This window comes from Rhinolophus sinicus, linkage group LG11, assembly GCF_036562045.2.
Source record: "Rhinolophus sinicus isolate RSC01 linkage group LG11, ASM3656204v1, whole genome shotgun sequence".
NCBI classification, from domain to species: domain Eukaryota; kingdom Metazoa; phylum Chordata; class Mammalia; order Chiroptera; family Rhinolophidae; genus Rhinolophus; species Rhinolophus sinicus.
In genome coordinates, this window is record NC_133760.1 from 1,332,943 (window position 1) to 1,358,449 (window position 25,507).

General features: G+C 41.4%; 1 protein-coding gene across 3 annotated transcripts; it reads right to left on the reverse strand.

Moving 5' to 3' along the window:
- Positions 1-756: 756 nt before the first annotated feature.
- On the reverse strand, positions 757-12,217 carry LOC109438752 (leukocyte immunoglobulin-like receptor subfamily A member 5). 3 transcript variants are annotated; one of them, XM_074316001.1, is made up of 9 exons: positions 11,934-12,217; positions 11,806-11,841; positions 11,344-11,625; positions 10,792-11,091; positions 7,893-7,937; positions 7,618-7,662; positions 3,568-3,690; positions 2,884-2,936; positions 757-2,795 (listed from the first exon to the last, which is right to left on the reverse strand). In XM_074316001.1, the coding sequence occupies exons 1-9, from the start codon at positions 12,154-12,156 to the stop codon at positions 2,661-2,663; spliced, it is 1,242 nt and encodes a 413-aa protein (XP_074172102.1). In that variant the 5' UTR covers positions 12,157-12,217; the 3' UTR covers positions 757-2,660. The 3 variants fall into 3 exon arrangements, with proteins under 3 accessions (XP_074172102.1, XP_074172103.1, XP_074172104.1); XM_074316002.1 differs by lacking the exon at positions 11,806-11,841; XM_074316003.1 differs by lacking the exon at positions 3,568-3,690.
- Positions 12,218-25,507: the final 13,290 nt, after the last annotated feature.

The following is a 25,507-nucleotide window of genomic DNA, read 5'->3' on the forward strand; positions in this document are numbered from 1 at the left end:
AAAGAAAAAAACTGTAAAAAAAAAAATTTATTGGGGTGACAATTTTTAGTAAAATTACATAGATTTCAGGTGGTGGGGGGTGGGAGATGAGGGTAAGGGGGATCAAATATATGGTGATGGAAGGAGAACTGACTCTGGGTGGTGAACACACAATGGGATTTATATATGATGTAATACAGAATTGTACACCTGAAATCTATGTAACTTTACTAACAATTGTCACACCAATAAACTAATTAAAAAAAAAGAAATTGGTATATGGCTCACACATGAGAATATTTGCTCTTAAGACTAAAAATACCCCTTCCCATAGCAGTGTATGTTTTTACAAGGGAAAGTGAGATGGCAGGTCCAGTGTTCAAGGTTTATATTCCATATAGGAAACTGAAGCAGCAGTTCATTGAAAAATACTCTAACGAGGTTTGGGTTTTGAGGCTTTAATTTTCCGAGAGAGCAGAGTTCTGATTCTTACCTGAATCCCAAATGTTGTATGTTTGAGCATCCCCATTACCTTAAATCCAGAAAAGGAGATATTTGATTTTGTACACTGTGCAGACTGAACCATATTAGGTAATAACATCACACATAGTAATCTTTTGAATGGCTAAATATTTTAGCTTTTATAGATACTGTGAGTTAGCCATCCATTCAAAAAATTATATTTTTTCCTGTTATGTATTTCATAGACATGGAAAAATGAGGCAATGAATATTTTAAAGTAGATTTATTTGTATAGAAATGTTACATCCTCCTGATTCAAATGGCACAGTACAGTTCGACGAACAAAGCAAAACATCCTTATTTCCTACCATCCAAAAGTAATGATTGAACATGCTCTTCTGTATACTGCTGTTTCCCCTTAAAAACAATATCCTCAACACTTTTACATTTTCACCCCTTTCTCTCTCTCTGAAAATATATAAATATATATATTCAGTCATTTAAATTATGCATATACTATGTAAATAAATTACATATAATAGATAATAATATATTACATGCACAATATATTATATATAATATAAATTTATAAACATGCACATACTCATATACAAATATAGGCTTAATTATATATAACAGTATATACAACATGTATAATACATAGTATATTAAATATGATATAGATATTATATAAATTATATGACTAATTTAAATGACTGAATAATATTCCATTTGGTCATGTACATAATTGTCTCTATCTTTCCCATGGTCTACTTTTATGTAATATTTTGAGGTTTTGTGAGTGTTTTGTGCGCCTGTGTGTGTTTGGGTATGTGTGCTTTTGTGTGGCTATTTAAAGAATACTGAACTGAGACTTACTGAGAAAACAGCTCCACATTGTGGAACCATCTCTTGAGGTCAAGTTCCCAAAATGGGTTTGTTGAGTCAAATGTGACCTCCATCTTATACTTTGAGACATGTTGCAAACTGCCCTTCAGAAATTCTGCACAACGGATGTTTCTGCCCACTTCTTCCTCTGACTCAACTCCAGCTGGTCAGCTTCTGTAGCCTCTGTATTGCTTCGCTCTGTAGCTCTAAAATGTGCTCCTTCCTTCGATGCCCGTGACCTAATCTGGGCTCAGACCTGACCTTCTCTGACATGGCTTCTCTTATCACTCTGCACATGGACTCCCCTTTTCCTCAGTTTTCTTCCTTGCAGTCCCAGCTCCACTGTGGTCTCCATGGAGCTCTTCCTCAGACACAGCTCTGACTGGGTATTGTTTCATTCAACACTCTTCCTTGATTCCCAGCCCCCTTTTCTATAAAATCTATGAAAGGTAACCTCACAAGGTGATCTGATCATCAATTTCTAACTGGGTAGGTCGTGGTGGGTAGTCACGCCCCAGGTATATAACTTTGTAGTAAAAGGCTTATCTTTGCCTTAAGCAGCCCTGTCCACTGTTTCAGTGCATTTACGTCAGTACACTTTTGAAATAAGCTATAACCACGCTCGAAGGACCACATAATCTTAACTATCCTGCAGTCTGATTCAGGCCTGACTTCCTCCCACCTCCATGTAATCTTCCTTACATTCCCTCCTTAATTTCAAATGCATAAAACAAGCTGCAAAACTGTTATTCTCTGGAACATTTAAGATCCTGCCTTCTGGCAATTGTCATCGGCTATGGCTCAAATAAACTCATAAAAACTCTCTACAGGTCTGAGTGTTTCTTATGTTGATATTATGTACATGTTACCACTAAAACCTATGTAAAAATGTAAAATGTAGGGGTTGTACAAAAACATGTTGTTTTCCAGATTTGGCCCATGGGTGGTGATTTGCCAGTTCCTGCACTAGACAACAAACGGTTGACAAGAAAGATGGTTTTAGGACCTTTTCTGTGCACCTAGGCTGTAACATAAAACCTGGCACCAAAGAGGATTTAAGTATATTTGTTTTAATTGATGATAACTTAAAAAAAATTACCGTATTACTTTCCCAGTAACTTTCGAGGGTCTTGGGAATTGCCGGGCAATTACAGTAGAGATTTTGCAACAGACTGGGTAATAATCTTGAGGTCTCCAGATTCAGGGGGCAGCAGGACCTTCTGAGTAATGTGGGTCTCCTCAGCCTTGCTGACGGTCTTAGATTTAGAAGCAGTGATTCCAAAGGAAGGACCTTCCAATAGGCAGCTCTAAGTTCTGTCCAAATTCATGGCTTATCTTAGGGCAAGTGTCGCATACTCGCTGATCTGGGTATGCCTGGGTAAGAAGGAGGGTGTTCCAGCTGTCCCCTGGGTGGGGACACGGCAGGTTATCTGGGAATAGGTGACCTCCTTTGGGTCTTCAGAGGCCTGAGGGAGGAAGGGAGAATATGACATGGTGGTGTGACATGGGGGACCAAGGGGTTATTGGGGAGTCTAGTAGAGGGGGAACGCTTACCTGTCTATCCGTTGGTTCAGCTGCCTCTGGATGTCTGTCTATCCTGGTAGCTTCTGGAGAGAAGAGGAAGTTATTAGGGGCTGTATATTTGAGTCTCCTTCTCTAATTCATATGCTGAAACCCTAACTGCCTATGTGAGCGTATCGGGAAGTGGTGCCTCTGGCAGGTGATTAGGGTTAGACGAGGTCATGAGGTCATTTGAGGGAATTTTCATAGTGGGATTAGTGTCCTTCTAAGAACAGGCCAGAGCCCCAGCTCTCTCTCTCGAGGACACAACAAGAAAGTCTCTATCTGCAAGAGAGCCCTCTCCAGGAACCAAATTGCCAGCACCTTCCTCATGGACCTCCCAGCCTCCAGAATTGTGAGAAATAAATATTGTTTGAGCCTCCTGGTCTATGGTTTTCTGTTATAGCAGCCAGAATGGACTAAGATAGAGGTGGTTATGTTTTCACCGAGGCTGTTGTAGATTTCCCCAGACCCATCTTCTGATTTTACAGACAAGAGCCCGGGCTCAGGACGTTACCGCAGTCACAGCTTGAGCCAGCAAATCAGCCCGTGCCTCCTTGCCTCCAAGCACCTTCACCCCCTTTCCTGCCTCCAGCAAATGCCACTCCCCACTTCCTCTGTATGGTCTGCACTACTGGAGTCTCTGCCTAGGCTTCCCTCCCCCTCTCAAGGACCTACTGTGTTTAGCTTTGAAATGTCGGAGGATGAAGAAGAAAAGGAGGAGGAGGAGGAGAAGCGCGATTGTCACTGGGAAGCCAGTCAGGAAATGCTGGCACTTCTCCACTTGGTCGTGTGATGGGGCTGCAAAGGAGGAAATAATGTTGAAGCATCTGCCTTTTAGCCCTTTACAAAGTACCTCCACGCAAGGCACAGTTTCTGTGTGCTCTCCAGTCCCCATCACAATCTCAAATTGTTGACCCTTGTAAACAGCGATATAAATGGAACCACTGTAAAATGGAGTCAGTGCTGCCATCCCAGAGGAACTGCATTGCATCTCTTATTCCTCAAACCTTTGGGATGTTAAAACAGGGCTAACTAACCTTTGGACTGGACCTAAGCTACCTTGTGTCCCAAAGACAACAAGAAAGCAGATATGACCACCAGACTGATGACTACTACACTGAAAATTAAAAACATTGTTTAAAATTAGCATCACTATTTTTATTTGCACCAATGGAAATGCCTTCTTTCTATTGATGTGATTGTTCCCTTTCCTATAAATACCCCTGGCATTTGCTTCCTAATTGGAACATTATTTGGGCTTCCACCTGAATTAATGATTCCCAAATATCTATTCTCAATAATCTCTGTAAATGTTTGATGCCGCTCACTTGGAAAGGTCTTTTATTTTCAGGTTATCGCCCCATTTCTTTTTCTTTTCAATTAAAATTTATTGAGGTGACAATGGCCAATAAAATTACATAGGCTTCAAGTGTACAAGTCTGTATTACATCATCTATATATCACATTGTGTGTTCACCACCCAGAGTCAGTTCTCTTTCCATCACCATATATTTGACCCTACTTACCCTCATCTCCCACCACCATCCCCTCTTACCCTCTGGTAACCACTAAACTGTTGTCTGTGTCTGTGAGTTTTTGTATCTGTCATGATGTACCAAAATTAACTCAAAAATGGCTCAAAGATCTAAACATAACACTTGAAACAATAAACAGCAATGAAAAAAACATAAGTACTAAACTTATGGACCTTGGGTTCAAAAAGAATTTTATGAATTTGACTTCAAAGACAAGGGAAGTAAAAACTAAAATAAATGAATGGGACCATATCGAACTTAAAAGCTTCTGTACAGCAAAAGAAACCATCAACAAAATAAAGAGGCAACCACCTGAATGGGAGAAGATTTTTGCAAGCAGTGCCTCTGATAAGGGGCTAATATTCAAAATATACAAGGAACTCATGCAACTCAACAAAAAAAAAAAAGAAAGAAACAACCCAATTGAAAAATCGGCAGAGGACTTGAAGAGACATTTCTCCAAAGAGGACATACAAATGGCAAATAGACATATGAAAAAATGCTCAACATCACTAATCATCAGAGAAATGCAAATCAAAACCACAATGAGATATCACCCAGTCAGAATGGCTATCATCAACAAGACAAATAGTAACAAGTGTTGGAGAGGCTGTGGGGAAAAAGGAACCCTCATACACTGTTGGTGGGAATGCAGACTGGTGCAGCCGTTATGGAAGGCAGTATGGAGGTTCCTCAAAAATTATGAATAGAATTACCATATGACCCAGCAGTCCCTCTCCTGGGTATCTACCCAAAAAATCTGAAAACATTTATACATAAAGACACGTGTGCTCCAATGTTCACTGCAACTCTGTTTACGGTGGCCAAGACATGGAAACAACCAAAATGTCCTTCGATAGATGAATGTAAAGAAGTTGTGGTATATATGCACAATTTCATAGTCTTCGGCAGTAAGAAAAGATGAAATAGGACCATTTGTGACAATATGGATAGATCTTGAGATTATAATACTAAGCGAAATACGTCAGACAGAAAAAGCAGAGAACCATATGATTTCACTGATATGTGGTATATAAACCAAAAACAACAGAAGAACAAGACAAACAAATGAAAAACAAAAACTCACAGACACAGACAATAGTTTAGTGGTTACCAGAGGGTAAGGGGGGAGGAGGGTGTAGATGAGAGTAAATGGATCAAATATATGGTAATGGAAGGAGAACTGACTCTGGGTGGTGAACACACAATGGGATTTATAGATGATGTAATACAGAATTGTACACCTGAAATCTATGTAATTTTACTAACAATTGTCACCCCAATAAACTTTAATAAATAGATAAATAAATAAATAAATAAATAAATAAATAAATCAAAATAAATTTTAGAAATTGGGGAAAAAATCATTAGAAAAAAGACATCCATATGGTTGCCTATAAACAAACAAACCAAAAAAGAGTGTGAACGGACAGATCTCAGTTCAAGAACTAGGCTGTTATGAAACTGACCCATAGATATCGAGAACAAACTGATGGTTGCCAGATGGGAAGGTTTGGAGGGATGAAAAAGGAAAAGTGATTAAGAAGTACGAATTGGTAGTTATGAAATAGTCACAGGGATATAAAATGCAGCATAAAGTATATAGTCAATAATGTTATAATAGCTGTAATATTGTGGACTAGACTAATTGGGGGGATCACTTTGTAAATTATATGAATGTCTAACCACTATGCTATATACCTAAGACTAATATAAAGTAATATTGAATATCAACTGTAGTTGAAAAAAATCAGATGAGGAAAAAAGAATTCAGCTGTTATATCAAAATTTGTGGGAATTGTATGCATTTGTATCACGCAAAAGCAGCTGGAGACAACACTACATGTAAAGAATTCTTTATGTGTTGGCTAGGTTCCTGTAAAAGTATGGTTAAAGCATGCTAGTTTCCAATAGCACTTTTTTTTTTTTTAACCAAATAGGCAGTGAGCCGGATTTAGCCCTTGCGCCATAGTCTTCCAACCCCTGTTCTATCCACCTCTTACATATTTTTTTCTTTGTTTCAGGCATACGAAACAATGCAATAGTTAGACAGTTCACCCCTCACAAAGTGATCACCCCCCCAACCTATTGCCCCTCTGATATTGTATATATCTAATACACTCCATTGACTCTATTCCCTATGCTATACTCAATATCCCATGACTATATATATATTAAATTATAGTTAACATACAATATTATTCAGTTTCAGGTGTACAGTACAGTACATTTTTGATCCCAGTAGATTTTGTTTGCTGCATGTTTGTGTTTCCCTTTAGGATTTCTTTCTCAGTCTACCTACAGTATCTGGATTATCTCATGTATTTTCTTTGCAATCTTTATGCTCATCAATTCCACACCTGCATCTCCAGGCCTGCACCCTTCTAGTCAGGCTTACAAAGCTAACTTCCCACTGCATATTTCCCCTAGAATGATGCATGACCAACTTGAAAGCAACAAGTCCAAGATGAAACTCGTCATTGTGCTCCCCGTCTTGGAAACTCCTCATGTGTCTATTTCTCTGTGACTAGTCCTTCACTACACACACATCACCAGCACCGATAGAGAAGTGATGAAAGGAGTGATGGGAATGCAAGTTCATATGAAATTACTCTCAGCTTGTAGGAAGGGAGTTATGGTGGCCACAACCACAGAAGATCTTGGCTCAACAGTCCTGCTTAATCCTGTACAGAATTTGCTTCCACATATGTGAAGAAAATGAGGCTCAGAGGAGGGAAAAGCCTAGCAGGGGACACAGTGAATTACCTGTAGAAATAGCTCCCAGGAGTTTTATGTCCTCAGTGCCATATAGGGATGAAGACTCCAGAGAACAAGGTTATCTGATTATCTCAGTTATCTGGGGCTGACAGGATGAATATTTGCCCCCTGGGAGTAGAGCTCCACGATGAGTACTGTGAATCCCAGACGCCCTCTGGAGTATTGGCAATAGGGGCCAGTGATGAATAATATCTATAGAGCATCGTTATTATTTGCAACCCACGGTCCCTCTAACTTTCTGCTCTCCCTGGCGGAGAGCAGCCCCACCTCTTTATCTGTTTGCTCCCTTTACCTATCCATCAGAAGCCCTCTTAAAAAGCCAGATCTATCTCTGGTATATAAATTTTCTATTCCAAGTCTGAGAGAAGAGAGAATGGAAACTTTCAGTTTTATACCTAAACCAGTTACTCACCATGTGGACGTCTGGGCACTGTGGGTATGGAATAGTCAGGAGCTTCTGCAAACAACATCTCTGATAAGGTGCTAATACCCAAAATATACAAAGAACTCATACAACTCAACACCACCACCACCACCAACAACAACAACAACAACAAAACAATCCAATTGAAAAATAGGCAGAGGATCTGAACAAACACTTCTCCTAAGAAGACATGAAATGGGGGTGGTTTCTTCCTCTCTTCCATAGGGACTTTTTAAAGTTTTCCACCCAAAATAGTTACTCACCAGTGCAACATCTGGGCTCTGTGGGATCAGGATCATCAGGAGCTTCTGCAAATGGAATGAAATGGGTTGGTATTTTTATCTCAGCTCAGGCTCTCGCTCCCCATTATTCTAAACCTCTATATGTGTATGTTTTAGACACCAAGCATACACCCACAGCAGTGTTGTGGCAAGAAGGGCCACTTAGATGGATACACCTCCATGTGGCTGCACAAAAAAATCTTACACCTTATTATGAATTTGTGGCCAGTTTAATTCAGGAGAGCCGCTTAGAAGCTCGAAAATATTATAAAAAGGAGCCAGATTCTATTGTTATTCCTTTTACAAAAGCACAGATTCAAGGCCTGATGCAGTTTATTAGACATTGTCTTGCTGCATTTGCCATGATTGGAACTACTAAAAAACTTAAAACAGACAATGGCTCAGGTTATACCAGCAAAAAATTTGCTCTATTTTGCCAGCAATTTTCGATCAATCATGTTACTGGCATTCCTTACAATCCCCAAGGACAAGGGATTGTTGAGCGTACTCATGGTACATTAAAAGTTAATTTGTATAAAATAAAAAAGGGGGAGTTATATCCCCTGACGCCTCATAATTATTTGTCTCATTCTCTCTTTATTCAAAATTTTTTGACCTTGGATGCCCATGGCAAGAGTGCTGTGGAGCGCTTTTGGCATCCTTCCACTGCCCCACAGGCTTTGGTCAATGGAAAGACCCACTTACGGGCTCTTGGCAAGGCCCAGATCCAGTCCTCATATGGGGACGAGGACATGTATGTGTTTTTCCACAGGATGCAGAAGGCCCTCGGTGGCTGCCAGAAAGATTGGTGCGACATGTGGACCCTCAGCCCATTGATGATGCTACTGATGCTTTGCCAAGCGGAACCTGACCAGACGTATTGGGCCTATGTACCTGATCCACCAATCCTCCACCTCGCTGTGTGGGACGGTCCTGAGATTCCAGTCTATGTTAATGATACTCAGGCGTTTAGGATTGCCCTCTGATGGACACATAAAACAACAACTAGAGAAGAATTTCACTTATAATGGTATAGGAACAGGTTTGCCTATTTGTATTGCAAATAATAGGTCAACATCTGGGTGCTTGCGTAGTTCTCCTGTCACTATGCACATTAATGACTCTTTAGTTGGATGGACTGTTCGTTTTTACATGCTAGGTGATTGGTCAGGAGGACGCAGAATAAATCTGCCTGTCCCTCCATCACATCCATCTTGCAATAAAAGATTGAAATTAAATATTGAGACTGTCCCATGGAGAGACTGTCCTGGCAATGATCCTGTTCGTTATGACATTCCTGGAACAGGCAGATACATCATTAACTGGTCAAGAAGTAACCAGTCAGGATGGGCCCGAGAACTGACTTCTGGATTTTGGACTTCTGATACACAATATCAGCAAAATTCATTGTGGAGACTTATGGGAGTAATAGGTGAAGTTGTTCAAATAGTTGAGTTCTGTAAATCAGGCACTCCCTGCAGTCATGTGAGTGTCTTGAAAGATGGGACTAGAGATTGGACTACTGTTGCTAAGACTGTTAATATATCTGCTTGTGTTCCTTCTCCTTATGCACTGTTGATTGGAAATGTTAATGTACACTTTATAGGAAATCAATTTAGTGTATCCTGTAGTAATTGTTCTTTAGCAAATTGTATTTCTTGGGTACCATTAGGAACTCATGTTATGATACTTAAACAACCATCTTTTGTTATGCTTCCTGTTAATATTTCTGGACCTTGGTATGCTGAAAGAAGTTTGCAGGTTTTTAAAGAAATTGAGTATGCTTTGAGTAGGTTTATTGGGCTTCTGTGTCTGTTCGGTTCTGTGCCTACTCCCCATCCTCATTAGATGTTTCATCAGCAGGATGTTAGACTTACGAGCTGACATCCATCAGCTTGAGCTTAAGGCAAGTCTTAAGACTCTCACCCCTGTGCATTTATGAGGGACGGGTTAGTCAACGACGGGCAAATACTTGGGAGCCGCTTCAACACCTAAGACAGGGCTTGTATGATAAAATATGAGTACCAATGACGGGTAAGTTGAGGCAGGCGTCCTGGGATGCCTAAGACAGGCGCCGTCACCTCACCATCCTGACTGGATGGATTTTGTTCATATAAAATAAAAAGGGGAGATGTGGGGAGCCATGGTTACAGGAAACTCTGAGCTTTGCAGAATGGCTCGGTTTATGCTACCTGTTTCCTCCCCTGAGGCAATTGTCTCTGCCTGCACCTGAGGGGAGCTTGAGCTTGTAAGCTGCTGAGGAATTTGGTGGGAGCGGCCAGTTCCCGGACACAGAAGGCTGATGCCTATCAGGGCAATTGATAAGATAATTACTTGTGAGTTTCGGTGAATGTTGTATCCTCTATGTGAAAGCTAAAGAATTTACATTTGTTATGTTAATACATACTTGCACGTGCTCAAACTGCTTATATGGGTGCAGTAAAATAAACTTAGTGTCTTCAGGATCACTGAAGTCCGCGATCGCCATCATATGTGAGAGTGTCTTTTATTCATTCCCACTCCCCCATTCGGGAACCCATCGACTCGTGGCGGCTGGCCCGTCACAAACATCTGGGCTCTGTGGGATCAGGATCATCAGGAGCTTCTGCAAATGGAATGAAATGGGTTGGTATTTTTATCTCAGCTCAGGCTCTCGCTCCCCAGACCCACAATGACCAACACACCCTCCCCAGGCCCGGGCCACGTAGTAGGAGGGCTGCATGGTGGGTGAGGGGAGTTCCTCACAGCTTCAAGTCTAAGCAGATGGAGCTGACACCACCTTTCCACCCCCACTGTTTTCCTTCTCCCAATCACTGCTTTAAGTGGAAAGCATCTGTCTCCAGGAGGGGACATAGGGATGGATGGGCTGGAGTTTCCTCACTTTTGGCCACAAGCTGTAACTGGTTACTGGAGTGAGACCACACATAAAGGTCATTGTGAAAGGCACCATAGCATCTGTATGTCCCCATCTGTGTGGAGGTGACATGGTCCAAGTGGAAGATGGCCTGGTGTGCACTGTCCTGGAGTGTGGAGCTTAGGTTCTGGGTGGTGTGAACTCCACCTTCTTTGATGAGAATAAATACATCAAACCCAATTTTGGAGAAACACTGTAACTTCACATTGTCTCCTGAAGCCACCACAGTGCCAGTTATGCTCGTGAGGGAGGGTTTGTCATAAGCTCCTGCAAAAGAAGGAAGTTTGGTGATAAAGAAGAGGCCACATACATGCACTGTCCCTTTTTGTTCTACAGGAGCAGACATGCCTCTGGTTTCTGTTCCTTTTCAGTCCCACCCTGAGGAAAGCGGTCTCTGCTTCATCCCTTATTCCTTCATAGGCATAGAGGTTTTGCTGCTTTGCGCTTTGTATCTGAAAGCCGGTTCTTCCCTCTGCAAAGAAGTTTGTCCTGGCTCTGCTACCTCTGTGTCCCACTCACCAGTCATCACCAGCTGCAGGGGGTCACTGGGCTGGGACCACTGGACTCCACTCTGATAGACACAGCGGTACAGCCCTGCCTGGTCTGGTGTCATCTCTTGGATTCTCAAAGTGTAGGTCTTCTTAGGCAACGGTAACATACTTCTGTCCATGGGCTTAGGGCCTTCCACTTTATATATGTTGTATGCTTCAGCTTCTGGACTATGGCACTGAATGGTCACAGTATCCTTAGATAGCACCTTGGATGTAGGCTGAGCTATGATATGAGGTGGGGGGAGATTTCCTATAAGAAAGGACACAGATAACAGGCTTATAGGTGTATCTGTACTCACATCACCCTCCACTTTCTCCCCCGTTATAGCCACCAGTCTAAACACTGAGCCTTCTCTTTCCTGATCCTAAGAGAGCTGATGTCTGGCCTAAATCCCCCTCGGTCCTTGGGAGTATTAAAGGGAATACTCACCCTCTTGTGCCTGAGTGCTCTGTCCTATATACAGACCTGGAAGAAAACACCAGATGAGAAGAGCCCAACCACCGACCTGCCCACTGTAGCTTTGTGTTTGCACCCCGACCCTTCTGTCCCAGACTCACCGAGGTAGAGCAGAGAGGGAAGAACCGTGAACATGATCCTGGGTCCTAGAGGCCTATCGGCCTCAGCAACGCTGCTCTTATGGAAAGCAAATTTCTCTGCGTTACACAGGCACTGCAGGAAGTAGTGGGATGGCCTCTGTTTCACCCCTAGTTGAAGGCATTTCACATCTCCTTCATCCTGGGTGGGGCTGACAGACATAGTTGACACCAAGGTGCTCATCATCTGAACTTCAAACTACAATCTGTCCAACTTGGTCCCAATTCCTGTCCCTAATTCCTAATGAGTATTTAAAGTTTCTGTATAAAGTGAGTAGTAAGCGAGATGACAGGCAATGAACAGAAATAGATCCCGGTCTGAGGTTTGCTGTAAATTACCACGTGAGTTCATGGCTCTTGCTTCTAAACTCTGAGCTTCCTTCTCTTTGGATACAAAATAGGGCGATGATGCTGAGTTTATGGAAAGCTATACTCACAGTGTGTGCATTGTCCAGAATTGGTATTGTGAGCGAGGCAATAGTATAATTACCAGTTCTTTGCCTTCCGTCTGTGTTCCCAATATGTTGTCAGCACTAATTCCATCCATGCATGTAAATGATGAACCTAAACAAGATATTTTCACTGGGTTTTGTTACATCTTTGTTCTGAAACCATTGATCTGGCTGAACCTTCCTGAGTAGCTCTGCCATCTGCTCTTCTCAATAAACATGTAAGTTTGATTTAAAATCTTCCCCCTCATTACCCCTACGTGAGGCTCTCTTCCACATGAATCTGAAATAATTTAATAGCAACTCTTTCTGGGTTTTCATTTTATGAAGATTCTGTGGGGTAAGGTTACACATAATTTTCACAAGAACTGTGGTAGATTGCATTATTGTTCCAAATTATTTAGTCAGCTCTTAACTCATCAGACTCTGAGAATGTTGTAGAAAAGAGTAGACTCCTGCATGGTTCTGAAAATTCAGAAATATCTCCTGCTTCCAGTAGGATTTCCCTTTATTTGTGGTGTTTCAGTCAACATCCTTCTAAACTTAATTTCAGCATCATCATAACGTGTCCAATTAGCTCCAGAAATGAGACCCCTGTGTTTGTGTCTTGGTTCATGGCCTGGGCATAGTGCAGAGGTCATAATTTCATATATTTTCTGATGAGAAGAAGGGGTTTCCCAGTACTGAGGAGTTATTGAAAGTTCCACCTCAGAGAAAGAGGCTGACAGGTCAAACATAGTTAGACACGACTTTCCTTTCCCTGCCACTAGGGCAAAGCATCCATTCGTATTTCTCGTCTTTCTTTTTATTTGCTATCTACATGTATATTTCTCAGCTATCTGCATCTGTGTGTCTACAGTATCTATCATCTATCTTCTATTATCTATCTATCTCTCTGTCTATCTATCTCTCTGTCTATCTATCTATCTATCTACCTATCTATCCACCCATTCATCTTTTTATCATCTATCTATCTCCATCCACTAGAGCATCAGAAAAGAACCTTGAAACATAGCAGTCACTGTGTTTTCGGTGAGAACCATTTACAGGCTCATTGGTTACAATTTCTTTGCTCTCATCAATTTGGACTCAACTTTGGGAGGAAATTCCATAAGGTGGATTATTGCATTCTCAACCCACTCTCTGTTTTTGCATGATCCCAGAACAAAGAATGAATTTTACATTTTAAGTGATTGAACAATGAAAAGAAATGAACATTTTATGTCCCATGAAAATAATTTGAAATTCACTATTTAGTGTTTTATTTATAAACACAAAAGTTTTAGAACACAGAGATGCTCATATGGTGACATATCTACAGTCATTTTTGTGCTACAACAGCAGAATCAGGTGACTCAAAAACTGAAGGGACTCACAAGGCCCCAAATATTTACTATTTGGCCTTTACGGAAAAAGTAGTCATTTAGGATGTGACGGTGACATTGAGCAGAGTCTGAGAAAGCATTCAGAGAAAATACCCTAGAAAAAGTTATGCATATGCTGAAACCAAGAGCAAAATGTTGAATTAGCAGAAGGGAAATTTGATGAGGGAACAGCAAGCCATTAGCAAAGAACCCTCAGAGACTCTGGTCATGTGGCCAGGTCTACAGAGTAAGTGACATACAAGTAACTTAGCATCTGTATGTCCCACATAGCACAATGTCCAGAGTGGTTTATGTCTAAGGGTGTTTATTATTTACTTAAATAGGTTGGAGCTAAGAAGTTCCTGAAATATTTCCTCAACTCAACTGTAATAGTGGTCAGTTTTAGTATGTCTGTGATTCTGTTGTTTTAGTCTCATGCTTTTGAAGATGTCTCCTTTTCAGGAAAAAAAAAAAAGACAAAAATGACAAAAAGAAAACCAAGCCCCAAACAGGAAAAATTGTTAGCATCTTACACATCTGTGTAACTTCAATCCTGAAACAAAGCATCATAAATGTTCATGTTTTATGTTTGCTTTCTATACTCTTGAAATTAAAAATAAGATATTACTGGGGAGAAAAATCAGTATTTCTTTTTTTTTAATTAAAGTTTATTGGGGTGACAATTGTTAGTAAAGTTACATAGATTTCAGGTGTACAATTCTGTAATACATTATCTATATCTCACATTGTGTGTTTACCATCCAGAGTCAGTTCTCTTTCTATCACCATGTATTAGACCCATTTACCCTCTTCTAGAGCCCCCTCCCCCATTACCGTCTGGTAACCAAAAACTCTATGTCTATGAGTTTTTGTTCCCTCATTTGTTTGTCTTGTTCTTTTGTTGTTTTCAGTTTTACATACCACATATCAGTGAAATCATATGGTTATCAGCATTTCTATCCCTAGACCCATTTTCTTCCACCCAGTACAACCCCTCTTAGTATCTTAGTAATTTACACTTTACCTGGTACATAAGCCAGGCTTATCAAGCATCTCTCCTCCTCCTCCTCCTCTTCTCCTCTCCTCTCCTCTCCTCTCCCCTTCTCTCTCTCTCTCTCTCTCTCTCTCTCTCTCTCTCTCTCTCTCTGTCTCTCTCACCTGTCATAAGTTCTAAAGAGTATGAAAATACGTGACCCCACATTGACCCCTGAGGAAGTTCATAAATGCAAAGAAGCCTGGATCAACAGCCGGGTCAGGGAGTTCCAGGTGGTGGGCTGAGTGACGTCCCACAAAGTGGTGAACATCTAGTTCCCAGAACTTGAGAATGTGAGCTCACATGGCAGGAGGGACATTGCAGATGTGATGGAGATATTGATCTTGGGGAGTGCATGCTAGGATGTCCTGCTGGGCCAATGGAGTCACAAGGGTCCTTATGAGAGGAAAGCAGGAGGGTGGGAGTGATGGAAAGGAGGAGGAGGCAGGAAGCAGAATCACAGAGGAGAAAAGGTGCTACACTCTTGGATTTGGAGATGGAGATGGGAGCCATGGCAGGGAGTGCAGGCAGAGTTCAGAAATTAGAGTCAGAACACAGACTGGATACTAAAATGGGAACGATATGTTTTAGAAGTTTGCTGTCCAGACCCCACAGAGAATAAATTTGTATTGCTTTAATCCACTATGGTTGTGGTAAATTGTTAGACTCAACAAGGAACTGATATGCTCCGTTATCTGGTAGATAACATCGCCAGAGCCCTGTCTCCTCTGGCTGTCCATCAAGTGCACACTGTCCTTAGATGACAATAGAGAGTCACCGGTGTTTGTCATTACACTCAGATGAGGGCTCCTCTGAGTCCATGTAAAGACCCCTTCCGGCTGCGCCAGCCCTCAGCCACCAGGACCACCAGGACAAGGAGAACAAGGCCAGCCAAGCTCAGCCAGTCTTGGTTCTCAACTGAAGGTCTCCAGGCAGCAAGTTCTGAGAAAACGACAGAGCTTACGGATGAGGCGACAGGGTCCATTCCACAAACGTACCCTCACGTGAGCTCTTGTCTCCAGTCTACTGGATCTGGCAGCTTACCGCCCACCCAACCCCACTGGATAAGCCATCATTTACCTTTTTCCCCCTCTTGTCATTATGAGTGCTGTGATGGTACCATCAGGGAATTATAGGGTCAAGTAAGACAGGAGTGGGGACTGGGTGCCTCTTCTCTGCTCCATTGGAGCCCTGCCTGGTCCTTCCTTGGTTCTTCCATCTGGTTGAATTATTTACTCAGCTAACGGGGACTGGCTTCCTTGGTATTCCTTGGGCACTAAATCTCCTCCTGACCTTGTACACTTTGCAATGCTTGTCCCTCTGCCAGTCCCGCATCTTCTGAAAGTTAGCAGTTACTCACCGTGTGGGGATTTGGGCTTTGCAGGGAGACAATCATCAGGATCATTTGTGAATGGTGACAAAATTGGTGGTTCTTTATCTCAGCTCAGGCTCTTTCTCCCTAGACCCACAATGACCAACACACCCACCCTGCCCCCAGGGCATGTGCTAAGAGGGCTGCTTGGTGGGTGAGGGGAGGAGAGTTCCTTATAGCTCGGGTCTAAGCAGATGAAACTGGCACCACCTCTCCACCCTGCTGTCTTCCCTCTCCCACTTATAACTCTCAGTGGACTTTGTCATCTCCAGGAGGGGACATGGGGATAAATGGGCTTCCTCACCTTTGACAACAAGCTGTAACCGATCACTGGGGAGAGACCACCCATAGGTGTCATTGCGAAAGGCACTATAGCATCTGTAGGTCCCCATCTGTGTGGAGGTGACATGGTCCAATTGGAAGATGGCCTGGTGTGCACTGCCCTGGAGTGTGGAGCTTAGGTTCTGGGTGGGGTGAACTCCACCTTCTTTGATGAGAATAAATACATCAAACCTGATTTTGCATTGTGTATATATACCACAACTTCTTTATCCATTCATGTATCGAAGGACATTTTGGTTGTTTCCCTGTCTTGGCCACCGTAAACAAAGCTGCAATAAACACTGGAGTACACGTATCTTTAGATATAAATGTTTTCAGATTTTTGGGGTAGATACCCAGGAGAGGGACTGCTGGGTCATATGGTAATTCTATTCGTAATTTTTTGAGGAACCTCCACACTGCCTTCCATAACGGCTGCACCAGTCTGCATTCCCACCAACAGTGTGTGAGGGTTCCTTTTTCTCCACAGCCTCTCCAACACTTGTTACTATTTGTGTTGTTGATGATAGCCATTCTGACTGGGGTGAGGTGATATCTCATTGTGGTTTTGATTTGCATTTCTCTGATGATTAGTGATGTTGAGCATTTTTTCATATGTCTATTTGCCATTTGTATGTCCTCTTTGGAGAAATGTCTCTCCTGGTCCTCTGCCCATTTTTCAATTGGGTTGTTTGTTTTTTTGTTGTTGAGTTGCATGAGTTCCTTGTATATTTTGGATATTAGCCCCTTATCGGAGGCACTATTTGGCGGTAAGAAAAGATGATATAGGAACATTTGTGACAACATGGATGGATCTTGAGAGTGTAATGCTGAGCGAAATAAGTCAGACAAAAAAAGCAGAGAACCATATGGTTTCACTAATATGTGGTATATAAACCAAAAACAACAAAAGAACAAGACAAACAAATGAGAAACAAAAACTCATAGGCACAGACAATAGTTTAGTGGTTACCAGAGGGTAAGGGAGGTGGGGGGTGGGAGATGAGGGTAAGGGGGATCAAATATATGGTGATGGAAGGAGAACTGACTCTGGGTGGTGAACACACAATGGGATTTATAGATGATGTAATACAGAATTGTACACCTGAAATCTATGTAATTTTACTAACAATTGTCACCCCAATAAATTTAAAAAATAAATTTAAAAAAAAACCTGACTTTGGAGAAACACTGTAACTTCACATTGTCTCCTGAAGCCACCACAGTGCCAGTTATGCTTGTGAGGTTTGTCATAAGCTCCTGAGAAGGAAGGAAGTTTGGTGATGAATGGGGGAACATGTGTGTATGCTGTCCCTTTTTGTTCCCCATGAGCAGACATGCCTCTGGTTTCTGTTCCTTTTCAGTCCCACCCTGAGGAAAGCGTTCTCTGCTTCATCCCTTATTCCTTCCTAGGCATAGAGGCTTTGTTGCTTTGCGCTTTGTATCTGAAAGCCAGTTCTTCCCTCTGCAAAAAGGTTTGTCCTGGCTCTGCTACCTCTGTGTCCCACTCACTGGTCATCACCAGCTGCAGGGGGTCACTGGGCTGGGACCACTGGACTCCACTCTCATAGGAACAGTGGTACAGCCCTGCCCAGTCTGCTATCATCTCTGGGATCCTCAAAGTGTAGGTCTTCTTAGGCAATGGTAATTTACTTCTGTCCATGGGCTCAGGGTCTCCTACCTAATGTATGTTGTATGCTTCAGCTTCTGGAGTCCCTTGGCACATGATGGTCACAGGATTTTTATGCAGAACCATGGATCTAGGCAGAGCTGTGATACAAGGTTGGGGAAGATTTCCTATAAGAAAGGACACAGATAACAGGCTTATAGGTGTATCTGTACTCACACCACCCTCCATTTTCTCCCCCATTATAGCCACCAGTCTAAACACTGAGCCTTCACTTCCCTGCCCCTAAGAGAGCTGACGTCTGGCCTAAACCACCCTCGGTCCTTGGGAGTATTAAAGGGAACACTCACCCTCTTGTGCCTGAGTGCTCTGTCCTATATACAGACCTGGAAGGAAACACCAGATGAGAAGAGCCCAGCCTTAGAGAACCACCAACCTGCCCCCTGTAGCCTTGTGTTTGCCTCCCAACCCTTCTGTTCCAGACTCACCGAGGTACAGCAGGGTGGGAAGAATCGCGGACATGACCTTGCATCCAAGCGGGCCTGTTGGCCTCAACGATGCTAAACAGACTTGTCTGAAAGTGATCCACCCTCCAGGGAGTGTGGGCGTGGCCCAGCTCTCATGAGAGCAAAGGCTATCCATATCCTTTCTTCCTACTTCTCTCCATGTGGGCTTTCAGATGGAGGTGGCATCACGAATTCATTAATCATCTGACCTTCACACTGCAGTCAGTCGAATCATGATTTCTATTTTCTGTGTTCCACCTCACATCAGCATTTTAATCTTTTATGTAATGGAAGGGGCAAAGAACAGGATAAAGAACAGGAAAGACATAGTTTCCAACCACAGCAATGCTCTGAAATACAGTGTGAACTCATAGCCCTTGTTTCTCAATTCTGTGTTCTGTTCTTTATGTACAAAATGGGAGAATGATAACGAATTCCTAAAAAGCTACAAACACAGTGTGCAAATTGTCGCAAATAGACCTTGCTTGAGAGGCAGTGGCATAATTTTTATTTTCCCCCTCTGCCCCACTGCTGTTCTCCCAACATAATGTCAGCACTGATTCTGTCCCCTGGGTATCAACGTTGAACCTAAATGAGATACTTACATTGGGTTACGCCATACTTTTGTTCTTTTTTAAATTAAATTTATTGGGGTGACATTCGTTAATAAGAGTGCATAAGTTTCAGGTGTACAATTCTGTAGTACATCATCTACATATCATATTGTGTGTTCACCACCCAGAGTCAGTTCTCCTTCCATCACCATGTATTTGATCCTCTTTACCATCTTTGTCCTCCCACCTTTGTTATTAAACTTCCACACTGGCTGAACCTTACTGGATAGCTATGTCATCTATTTTCCTGGATAAACATATAGCATTGATTTAGGAACTTCACCTTTTCTACTTTCATGAGGGTACCTTCCCCCAAAATCTAAAATAATGTGTAAGTAGCCTTTAACTGCATTTTCGTTTTATTCCAGACATGTAGGTTACATGGAAGGGGTTTGCATTTAATCTTTAGAAAAAGTGTGGTAGTTGGATTATTGCCGCCTGTTATATTGTCATCCACATAATCATTGTAGTTCTAAACTTTTTTCATTTAGGATCCCATCAGAACATAAGGACGACTGTGAGTGACATGGAATACAGGCTTCATTACAGGGAGTAGACCTCAGTGATGGTGGTGGTAGGTGAATTCTGTGGGAGGCTATTTGGTTGCCCCTGGTGGTCATCCTGATATGACTTAAGGTCAGCCAGATTGGGTGTTGAGAGGAAAAACTGGGTATGATGTGGGCAGATCAAGGGCACACTGAGCCCTGAAGAGAAATTGGGGTCTATGTATCACCCTCTCCAACCTCAATGACATGTGGTGCTCTTCACCACAGATCTTAAAAAAATACTGGTGCTGGGGCCAGCTCAGTTAAAGGAGGAGCTGAGGGAGCTGGAGGAGCAGTGGACATGGCTGTGGGCTCACACCAATGGGTGAGTCAGTATAGCATGTATGACGTGTGTGGGCTGCAACACAACGGACCCTGCACTTACCACACTTGCTGCCTAGAGATCAATTCCCCTGTAGCTTCCCCCGCCCATCTACATCTTATGCCAGTTTCCACTGTGACATCCTTAACCCAGAATCATAGAGTGAAGAAAATTCTAGAAAACATAGCTCAAGCTTAGCTAAATTGATACAGTGCAAAGCCACCATGGGCACTCTTTATCAACTTGGCTTCCAAACACATATCTTTTCACCATACTCACTTCCAAATGTAGCAATAGCAAAGCAGTGGTTGCAATCGATGTGATGCAATACTCTTCATACAACTAGACACAGGCCAATCACCTCCCAAGTAGAGGGGGGAAAGGCTTTGTATCTATCATGGGGTGCTGTGCAGGCCTTTCCTAGTCAAATAATGCTCTTACTTTAAATCACAATTAATGACGTATAACATTAATTGCTACTGAACATTGACTTCAACTGGAAAATATGGTCAAGTTCCCCCTCTTTTTAAGAAGTTTATTGGGGTAAGTCCCCGTTTTAATAATAAGGGTGGTGATTATAGGGAGGCAGACACGTGGGGCAATCCACGTGATGTGTGGAAGACAATGCACCTTCGTGGCAATTTTCCACATTTCTGATTTATTTCAGCTTAGTAGCATCTGATACCCATTTCATGTTTGCTCTAGTCCCATCTTAAAAATATTTACTGGTGCATAGCAATGACTTCTTCCCCCATGGGAGCAGTAAATGCTACGCAGTCCTCTCTCCAGCCTCCACTCCATGAGACCCATTGGACGTGGACCCACAAGGGGCTTTGACATGGAGAACCCATTGTCCCTTAATGGCTGCAGGGTGCTGATGCTGAATGAGAGCTGGCACTGCCATTGAGGAGTACTTACAATGAAATGAGGCTACTGGTATTGAGGGTGCAGCAAAGCAAGCTGAGGTATATTGTGGTCTGTGGTAGGAACAGCAGTTCCCACATCAGACCTGGCTTGTGTGTGCGTGTGTGGGGGCGTTTAGGACACTGCTACCAGGAGTTGGGCCTTGAGGCTAATTCATCAGCTCTTAAATCATCCTGAAGCTTCACACCATTATCTGATACTCGTTTTAAATGAATCAACAAGAATAGCTTCTATTGATATCTAAGAACAGCAGCAATTTTTTTTCTTCAGGTAATTATTATTTTCTTCTTTTTCATTTCTTTCTTTTGTTTTAATTAAAGTTTATTGGGGTGACAATTGTTAGTAAAATTACATAGATTTCATGTATACAATTCTGTATTACATCACCTATAAATCACTATGTGTGTTCACCACCCAGAGTCAGTTCTGCTTCTATCACCATATATTTGATCCCCCTTACCCTCATCTCCCACCCCCCTTACCCTCTGGTAACCACTAAACTATTGTCTGTGTCTAAGAATTTTTGCTTCTCATTTGTTTGTCTTGTTCTTTTGTTGCTTTTGGTTTATATACCATATATCAGTGAAACCATATGGTTCTCTACTTTTTCTATCTGACTTACTTCGCTTAGCATTATAATCTCAAGATCCATCCATGTTGTCACAAATGGTCCTATTTCATCTTTTCTTACCGCCGAATAGTATTCCGTTGTGCATGTATACCACAACTTCTTTATCCATTCATCTATCGAAGGACATTTTGGTTGTTTCCATGTCTTGGCCACCGTAAATAAAGCTGCAATGAACATTGGAGCACACACGTCTTTATAGATAAATGTTTTCAGATTTTTGGGGTAGATACCCAGGAGAGGGATTGCTGGGTCATATGGTAATTCTATTCGTAATTTTTTGAGGAACCTCCACACTGCCTTCCATAATGGCTGCACCAGTCTGCATTCCCACCAACAGTGTATGAGCGTTCCTTTTTCTCCACAGCCTCTCCAACACTTGTTACTATTTGTCTTGTTGATGATAGCCATTCTGACTGAGGTGAGGTGATATCTCATTGTGGTTTTGATTTGCATTCTCTGATGAATAGTGATGTTGAGCATTTTTTCATATGTCTATTTGCCATTTGTATGTCCTCTTTGGAGAATGTCTTTTCAGGTCCTCTGCCTATTTTTCAATTGGGTTGTTTGTTTTTTTGTTGTTGAATTGTATGAGTTCCTTGTATATTTTGGATATTAGCCCCTTATCAGAGGCACTGTTTGCAAAAATCTTTTCCCATTCAGTTGGTTGCCTCTTTATTTTGTCGGTGGTATCTTTTGCTCTGCAGAAGCTTTTAAGTTTGATATTTTCCCATTCATTTATTTTAGCTTTTACTTCCCTTGCCTTTGGAGTCAAATTCATAAAACGCTCTTTGAACCCAAGATCCATAAGTTTAGTACCTATGTTTTCTTCTATGTAGTTTACTGTTTCAGGTCTTATGCTTAAGTCTTTGATCGGTTTTGAATTAACTTTGGTACATGGTGACAGACAGCAGTCCAATTTCATTCTTTTGCACGTGGCTATCCAATTCTCCCAGCACCATTTATTGAAGAGGCTGTCTTTTCTCCATTGTATGTATTTTGCTTCTTTGTCAAAAAATTATCTGTCCATATTTATGTGGTTTTATTTCTACGTACTCAATTCTATTCCATTGGTCTATGTGTCTGATTTTCTGCCAATACCATGCTGTTTTAATTATTCTTGCCCTGTAGTACAAGCTAAATTCAGGGAGTGTGATACCTCCAGCATTGTTCTTTTTTCTTAAGATAGCTTTGGCTCTTCGGGGTCTTTTGTGGTTCCAAACAAATCTGATGATTTTCTGTTCCGTTTCTTTAAAAAATGCCATTGGGATTTTGATGGGGATTGCATTAAATCTGTATATTGCTTTGGGTAATATGGCCATTTTAACTATGTTGATTCTTTCAATACATGAACACGGAATATTTTTCTATTTCTTTGTGTCTTCTTCAATTTCTTTTAAAAATGTCTTGTAGTTTTCAGCATATAGGTCCTTCACATCCTTGATTAAACTTATTCCTAGGTATATTATTCTTTTTGTTGCAATTGCAAAAGGAATTGTTTTTTGTTATTTGTTTATCTGAGATTTCATTGTTAGTATATAGGAATGCAATGGACTTTTGTACGTTGATTTTGTAGCCGGCAACTTTACTGTATTCGTTGATTGCTTCTAATAGCTTTTTGGTGGAGTCTTTAGGGTTTTCTATATATAGCATCATGTCATCTGCAAAGAGTGACAGTTTAACTTCTTCATTCCCAATTTGGATGCCGTTTATTTCTTTCTCTTGCTCTGGCAAGGACTTCCAACACTATGTTGAAAACCAGAGGTGATAGGGGAAAGCCCTGTCGTGTTCCTGAATGTAGAGCAAAGGGCTTCAGTTTTTCACCGTTAATTATGAGATTAGCAGACGGTTTGTCATATATGGCCTTTGTTATGTTAAAATGTCTTCCTTCTATACCTATTGTATTAAGTGTTTTAATCATAAATGGATGTTGTATCTTTTTCTGCATCAATTGATATAATCATATGATTCTTGTCCTTTATTTTGTTTATGTGATGTATCCCATTGATGGATTTGTATATGTTGAACCATCCTTGTGCCCCAGTGATGAACCCCACTTGGCCGTGATGAATAATCTTTTTAATACATTGTTGCACTCAATTTGCTAGAAGTTTGTTTAGGATTTTTTTTTAAGATTATTGGGGAAAGGGAACAGGACTTTATTGGGGAACAGTGTGTATTTCCAGGACTTTTCTTTTTTCCAAGTCAAGTTGTTGTCCTTTCAATCTTAGCTGTGCAGGGTGCCATTCAGCTTCAAGTTGTTGTTCTTTCAGCCTTTGTTGTGGAGGGCGCAGCTCAGCTCCAGGCCCAGTTGCCGTTACCGTTGCTAGTTGCAGGGGCACATCCCACCATCCCTTGCGGGAGTCGAACCAGCAACCTTGTGGTTGAGAGGACACACTCCAACTGAGCCATCTGGGAGCTCAGCGGCAGCTCAGCTCAAGGTGCTGTGTTCAATCTTAGTTGCAGGGGGTGGAGCCCACCATCCCTTGCCGGACTCGAGGAATTGAACTGGCAACCTTGTGGTTGAGAGCCCATTGGCCCATGTGGGAATTGAACCAGCAGCCTTCGGAGTTAGGAGCACAGAGCTCCAACAGCCTGATTCACGGGGCTGGCCCTTGTTTAGGGTTTTTGCATGGGTATTCATCAGAGACATTGGTCTGTAGTTTTATTTTTTGTGTTATCCTTACCAGGTTTTGCTATCAGGGTAATTTTGGCTTCATAAAATGAGTTAGGGAGTACTATCTCTTTTTCAATTTTTTGGAAGAGTTTGAGCAGAACTGGTATTAGATCCACTTTGAATGTTTGGTAGAATTCACTAGTGAAGCCATCTGGTCCCAAACTTTTGCTTTGGGGAAGGTTTTGGATGAGTGATTCAATTTTGTTACTGGTGATCGGTCTGCTTAGATTTTCCAGTTCTTCATGGTTCAGCCTTGGAAGGCTATATGTTTCTAAGAACTTGTCCATTTCTTCTAGGTTATTGAATTCGGTGGCATATAGTCCTTCATAGTATTCTTAGATGATCCTTTGTATTTCTTTTTTCTTAAGATAATTTTGGCTATCCGTGTGGTGTCCGTGATAACTTCCCCTTTTTCATTTCTGATTTTGTTTATTAGTGTCTTCTCTCTTTTTATCTTAGTGAGCCTAGCCGAGGGTTTGTCAATTTTCTTATTCTTTTCAAAGAACCAGCTCTTTGTCACATTGATATTTTCTAATATCTTTTTGTTCTCTATTTCATTTAGTTCTGCTCTGATTTTTATTATTTCCTTTCTTTTGCTGACGTTGAGTTTCATTTGTGCTTCTTTTTCTAGTTCTTTAAGGTGTAATTGGAGGTTATTTATTTGGGATTCTTCTTATTTCTTGAGATAGGCCTGTAATGATATAAATTTCCATCTTAAAACAGCTTTTGCTGCATCCCAAAAATTTTGGTAGGATGTATTTTCACTGTCATTTGTTTCTATGTATCTTTTGATCTCTCCTCTAATTTTCTTTGACCCAGTCGTTCTTTAAAAGTATGTTGTTTAATCTCCATGTATTTGTGTTTTTTCCTGCTTTCTTTTTGCAGTTGATATCCAATTTCCAAGCCTGTGATCAGAGAATATGCTTGGTATGATTTCAATCTTCTTAAATTTCCTGAGGTTTGTTTTATGTCCCAATATATCTATCCTTGAGAATGTTCCGTGTACACTAGAAAAAAATGTATAGTCTGATGTTTTAGGATGAAGTGCTCTATATATGTCAATTATGTCCATTTCATCTAATGTGTCATTTAGGACTACTATTTCATTATTTATTTTCTGTTTGAATGATCTATCCATAGCTGTCAATGATGTATT

Excerpts from the sequence above, each read along its gene's own strand:
- LOC109438752 (XM_074316001.1), bottom strand. The coding sequence starts at position 12,156 with ATGATGAGCACCTTGGTGTCAACTATGTCTGTCAGCCCCACCCAGGAT. Across the intron at positions 11,626-11,805 it reads GAGCACTCAGGCACAAGAGG|GAAATCTCCCCCCACCTCAT; the intron begins GTGAGTATTCCC and ends CCTTTCTTATAG. Across the intron at positions 7,663-7,892 it reads AGAGCCCAGATGTTGCACTG|AAGCTCCTGACTATTCCATA; the intron begins GTGAGTAACTAT and ends TGTTGTTTGCAG.